The sequence below is a fragment of the Temnothorax americanus genome, unplaced genomic scaffold (assembly GCF_048541705.1).
Source record: "Temnothorax americanus isolate GAGA-0224 unplaced genomic scaffold, ASM4854170v1 Scaffold35, whole genome shotgun sequence".
NCBI classification, from domain to species: Eukaryota; Metazoa; Arthropoda; class Insecta; order Hymenoptera; family Formicidae; genus Temnothorax; species Temnothorax americanus.
Window position 1 is genome coordinate 2,134,320 of NW_027509496.1, and position 6,153 is coordinate 2,140,472.

The 6,153-nt window shown below is 40.0% G+C and overlaps 1 protein-coding gene across 2 annotated transcripts; it reads left to right on the forward strand.

Moving 5' to 3' along the window:
* Positions 1-216: 216 nt before the first annotated feature.
* On the forward strand, positions 217-4,708 carry LOC143901682 (uncharacterized). Of its 2 annotated transcripts, none has more exons than XM_077414112.1 (8): positions 217-530; positions 2,162-2,298; positions 2,456-2,701; positions 2,778-2,923; positions 3,009-3,075; positions 3,712-3,868; positions 4,083-4,377; positions 4,671-4,708. In XM_077414112.1, exons 1-7 carry the CDS (start codon positions 461-463, stop codon positions 4,334-4,336), a joined length of 1,077 nt encoding a protein of 358 aa, XP_077270238.1. In that variant the 5' UTR covers positions 217-460; the 3' UTR covers positions 4,337-4,377; positions 4,671-4,708. The 2 variants fall into 2 exon arrangements, with proteins under 2 accessions (XP_077270238.1, XP_077270239.1); XM_077414113.1 differs by having other exon boundaries at positions 4,134-4,377.
* Positions 4,709-6,153: the final 1,445 nt, after the last annotated feature.

The following is a 6,153-nucleotide window of genomic DNA, read 5'->3' on the forward strand; positions in this document are numbered from 1 at the left end:
GGAAGTACTATCAATGTTTAGTTGTCAAAGGGTATAAAGTTTGGTTGGCATTATGAGGTAACGCCTACCAAAATGTATGGTATGAAGCCGATCTCAACCAAACAGTTTAGTACAAGCGAATTTGCCGCCGCGCGCTTCAGCGTCGCACGAGCCCCACGCTGCTGCGCGACGAGACAAAAGACAGGCAGCGACGAAAGCTTACTCGCTCGGCGCCAATAGTGCGTACGTGTTGATACGTGTCGTACGTAAGACAGCATCTCGAGTATCGTGTCTCTTGATATTCCACATATTTCGTGTGACGCCGTGGCTACCATAGTCGAGCGCGGATCTGTGTGCGTGGTTAAAATTTACCTGTCTCTAGTTAACGTGGTACTCGCGTTTCTCGCCAACCTCTGCAATTCGTTTGTACATCGAAATTTTTATCGAAACGCGTCACAAAAAGTAGTTAATGTGAAGGAAGATGTCGAGGAAGACTATTTTCGAATACCTAACAGAATGGAATCTTGAGAAATACATTCACGTGTTTGAAGGTAAGTAAACTGTGAAATCGAAGTATATAATAATTATTGTCAAATTATTTGCGACGCCCGTTACTACTGGGCTGATATACGCGGCTGCAGAGCGGACATAAAGAAAAACCATCGTTGAAATAGAAAGATTATAGGGAATTGTTGCTATAAAAAGATCATATTCGTGAATTGTTGCTATATGGAGCGCCGATAGTCGAACTTGAAAGGGCGCGTGGCTGCGTGCCACACGGGTGATGTTCACGTGATTGGCCGCGGCGTGTTTATCAAGGCACATGCTCCACCCAAAACAAATGTAACGCCTCGATTCGAGGACGATTGGAATATTCCCGAATAATTACATACCATACTTAACGCGAAATTACATACAATACTTAACGCGAAAGTATATACAATATTTAACGCGGACACTAAGGACACGCGAGATGCAAGACGCAACGATAATACCGAAGTATTCCCGACAAAATTACGCGAAGATCTACCGAGATCCGACGCGACACTCTCCCTAAAATATTACTCGCCACACGCAAGGAGCACCGGGCGCAACACTTCTGTTCGTGGTACTAGATTCGCTCAAATGTAACGCATATTCTCTTAGAAAGTAACGACGACAAACACGCGATCACGACGACATATATACAAATGACTTATATCGGCTAATAAGAGAGCCGACGCAAGATGTTTTGTGCAGAAAAAAAAATCGAGAAAAAAGTTGTAATTTACTATATTATCTTACACACAGCGTGCCCGTAATATTTAGACCATTTTATAAGTATCTAAAAGTTCATCATATAAGTTTGTCACACGTTTCGGTCGACAATTCGACCCTCCTCAATGAGAATAATATCTTCGCCAGTAATTGCAAACAAAAATTACCCGAGATTTTCTTTTCAGGTGATTTTTTTTGTATTTACGATTGCTACGGACTGGAGGAGGTATTATTTTCTGACTCCATATACTATCATCGGCTCACCGCACAGATGTATCAGTAACATGAGTATTGAGATTTTTCTCTTTTTTGTATTTTATAATACTGATCGACGTAATTGTTATTTTTGAGACTCCGAAAATGCGAAATACTTTTGCGAATGACATCGTATCTCTCTTGTACGCCTCTGAACAGGCGCTATGTATTGCACGAACAAACTTACTTCAACAAAATTTGCTTACCTTATGTCCCTGAGGAAAGTCGAATTGTCGACCGAAACGTCTGACAAACTTATATGATAAACTTATAGATTCTTACGAAATGGTCCAAATATCACGGGCACGCTGTGATATTTGGACTAAGATAATATAGTAAAGAATAATTTTTTTCTGCACAAAACACCCTGCGTCGACTATTAGCCACTACATATATACTTTAATTTTATATCTTTGGAGCCTTATTTTTATCTTTTTTTTTTATTAAAACTGAATGTTTAGTATTTAGGAGTTTTGGTTATTATTGACACAGTGTAACATGCTGAGTCGTTATTTAATATCAATCATAATTATAATCAGACTTTTTACGTTCCATTTACTTGAGTTGTTTTCTTAGAACTTATGTTTTATCTAAAATCTCTTATTGCAAGTTTCTCCCCATTGCACTCATTAGTCATTCATCCTCTTATTTGGTTCTTTCTCTCTAATAGATGAGGAAATTGATAACGAAGATTTCTTGGACTTGGCTCCTGAAAAAATAAACCAAATATTCCCTAAAGCAGGACCATATTCACGGTTCATGAAAAACTTTAAAAAACTCAAGGAAGAAAACGACAATGACCTTGCAGTTAGTGAGAGTTTATATTTAATTTCCACAGTATTAATGCACTTTAGTATGATTAGTTTCTTCTTTTGATGAGATTATAAATGCCCTGTTCCCTGAATATGGCAAGCTGACGTTAATAATCTTTTTTTCCTGTTCATTATTTTTTTTTTACATCCAGGCATTCTTATCATCTATTCCTATTGAAAGTGTTCCATCAAACTCCGTCTTCGAGGTTTCTGTGATTCAGAATCCTATTACAGAGACAGCAAGTGCAATTCATACTTGCCCTGAAATCGACCCATTGAATGAAGTTAACAATACTCAACCACAAATTATTAACCCGGCACCAGCACCCTCAAATGAAAATAATCCGTCTGAGCTCTCGATTTTGGAAATTAACAGGATTTCATCTGTTGCAAAGAAGGTTATTGCGATCCTTCCCACTTAATTTTCTTTTTTAAATTTCTTTTGCATTAATCAAGTGGTATTCTTTCTTACAGTCAAGACTATATTCCCTTCTTATGTCCAAAGTTAGTGGAAGGACAATTATTAGTTCTTACGTAGCAGGTGGACTGAATGAAAGCAGTCGCCGAAAGTTGGCGGCACTTGTAATTGAAGACGAACTGGGTGGCGATATACACATGAAGTATGCATGTAGCTTTACGTTAGTTATTAATGTGAATTTCTTGTCTGCTTTAAAATTATTAACGACTGTTTCTTGTCTTTTCCAGAATAAAAACTCAACGCTTCCTTGCCCTGCGGGAAGAAATTGTGTCAATATTTCCAGAGGAAAGTAAGGTGTGTAAAAACCTGTGTGATTCTAACCAAATGACCATTTATCACACACACACACACAAACACACACACACACACACACACACGCACGCACGGGCGCACGCACGGACGCACGCACGCACGCACGCACGCACGCACGCACGCACGCACGCACGCACGCACGCACGCACGCACGCACGCACGCACGCACGCACGCACGCACGCACGCACGCACGCACGCACGCACGCACGCACGCACGCACGCACGCGCACGCACGCACGCACGCACGCACGCACGCACGCACGCACGCACGCACGCACGCACGCACGCACGCACGCACGCACGCACGCACGCTCGCACTCACTCACTCACGCATGCACGCACGCACGCACGCACCTACGCACGCACGCACGCACGCACGCACGCACGCACGCACGCACGCACGCACGCACGCACGCACGCACGAACGCACGCAAGCATCCACGCATGCACGCACGCATGCACGCACGCACGAACGCACGCACGCACGCACGCACGCACGCACGCACGCACGCACGCACGCACGCACGCACGCACGCACGCACGCACGCACACATTACTTAAATGTTACCCTACCTTTAACTAACATATTTATTATCTTTTTTTCTTTATTTTTTTAGGAAGTCTACTACGTTCCCTACGAAAAAGTAAACGGAGTTAATTATCTCGCCAGAGAAAAACTACTGGATAAATATTACAATCTTATAAAGACACTGAAAAGGTCAGGAGTAAACCGAGGCAGTTGCAGCAGTGAAAATAACCCTGCAAATGAACAAGGTAAATTTCTGTGTTATCAAGTAGTCTATTATCCGTTCACTTGTTATATGAGATCTCAACATCTCGAGTACTCGCAACTCGTCGCGTTGCGTAAATGAGTCACGGTCGGTCTCGCTCCGCGTGTACTTGGCGCGAGACACTACCGTGTCTCTTGATTTTTTCTCTTCTATTATTTTTGAAACTATTGTACAATCTTAATTCAAATTGTTAACAGATGTTTCCGAGATAACTACTGAAATAATATCAAAATCCCTTCGATGGTTAGCCGTTTGCGTAGAGCCATGGCCAGTGGTGGAGCATCACTGGGCACTAACATCCAAACACCGAATGAAAGAACTTCAGGCAGCTGTTCCCACAAATTCAGACCTGTCCAAGACTCGGAAAGGAGCTAAAAGGTCTAGACAGGATGCAGTTGAGTTAAAAAAAAAATTAAAATTGGCTGAGGAACAAGAATTTCAAATTATATGACGCAGTACCTCGTTTTGTCCCAGCCATTGGGTTACACGCTGGTAAGCTTTTTATATATTTTGCATTTTTGTTATAAATTTGAGATATGCATAAAATATTTCTAGCAAAATTTCTATTTAATAATAACATTTTAATGGAGCTGTACAGTGCATTCAACTTGTTTCTGTTCAGAACTTGTAACTTTTGACAAATTATGTGGATGTGCAAGATATTAATTATAAACTTTATTTCACATCTTTGTTTGAATGGAATTTAAATAATTTTAGTAGTTGAGATTTTAATACAATGTAAATAGAAGTTTTCCAAAAATTCAATTATGCAATTGTTTCACCAGCTTGAGATAGATTTCAACCTGCAATATACGGATGCTGCTTCTGGGTCAAGCAATGGATTGATCGCAGGTGTCGGATCTGCTCTAAATTAGAGAGCTTAAGATTGAAGATTCCCAACAATTAAAAGTTTCTACAGACTTACAAATTGTGAAATGGAATACATAGTGCGATATTATTATTTAGTTTTCTGTTTGCGAAATACCTTGATGTTAGATTTTTACATGTAAATGTTAAATATATATTTTTTTTTATGTACTTAATTCGCGATGTAAAAATGTATTTAATTTTAACGCTGTAACTAAAACGTGCAAAGTATGTAAAATTAAGTGTAACTAATTATTGACCAAGTAATAAGAGAATATATTAAAAATATTATTATTTAATTCTTTAAATTATGAATTTTTCGCACTTTATTCGCAAAACATAAAAATTAAAAAAACTTTTATTTCTGTCACAGTAGTATTCTACAATGGTTCATGATTTCCGCATTATTCAATAAGTTCCTTTGTGTCATCATGTAGCTCTCAAAATACGAACAGCGTTCGAGCTTGGCGAGCTGATCTCCGAGAGTAAAATAACGTCGTGTCGATTTGCGAGTAGGTCTTGAAAAGTTCGCTCGCCGAGAGCTGCGATTCATTCTCCGTTATAGGTACTCTTTAGGAATATGTCCATTTGCGAGAATCAATCTCGAGAGCTACTCTCGAGAGTTTTACTCGCAGGTGGACACGCACCATTAAAGTTATTATAACATAAACAAAAGTTAAAGTAAGGCTTGTGGTAAACCTCGTAAACTTTGACATGCAAAATAATTAAATTTACTAAAATTAAATGTTTTTATTACACATAATTCAAGCTAAACTAATTAATATTATCTAAGGCGTAAGACGTTACGGCAATGCCTATGCAATAGCCAATACGTGTGCTACCTACTGTTACTACGTTTACGCGGAGTAAATTATTGTAAGTTACTACAAAATCCCGTTTACGCGAAGGAAAATCCCGTTTACGCGAAGGAATTATCGTAAGTTTAGTATGGGCTGGCTCTAATACTTTTTCGTCGCAGTGTATAACATCGAGTCGCTCGACGTTCGCCGCGCCGCGCCGCGCCCCGCTCGCCACTCGTCTCTCGCCGCGCGCCGGGCACCGTGCCAGCCCAGCCAGCCGCCGAGGCCCGCCTCTATCGCTCCTTGTGCGCGCATTCGCTCAGACGTTTTATTTAATAACTCGTTAACTATTGCGAATTTTGCAAAATGGTACGAGACTTTTCTTTTCAGTTTGACCCAATCTACTTACCCCTCCTATTCGAGTGGTTACTTTTATTTTTGACACCCTGTATAAGTATTTCTTATAAAATATGACCTTATTTTCGCATTTTATGAATTGATGGGTGATTTAATTTACTTCTCTTGTCGTTGAAGTTCTGACTGTCATTTCTATTTTGATTATATTATAAACTATGATATTATATGGATAGGCTAAGAGCCT

Excerpts from the sequence above, each read along its gene's own strand:
- LOC143901682 (XM_077414112.1), top strand. The coding sequence starts at position 461 with ATGTCGAGGAAGACTATTTTCGAATACCTAACAGAATGGAATCTTGAG. Across the intron at positions 2,299-2,455 it reads AAAACGACAATGACCTTGCA|GCATTCTTATCATCTATTCC; the intron begins GTTAGTGAGAGT and ends TTTTACATCCAG. Across the intron at positions 3,869-4,082 it reads TAACCCTGCAAATGAACAAG|ATGTTTCCGAGATAACTACT; the intron begins GTAAATTTCTGT and ends AATTGTTAACAG.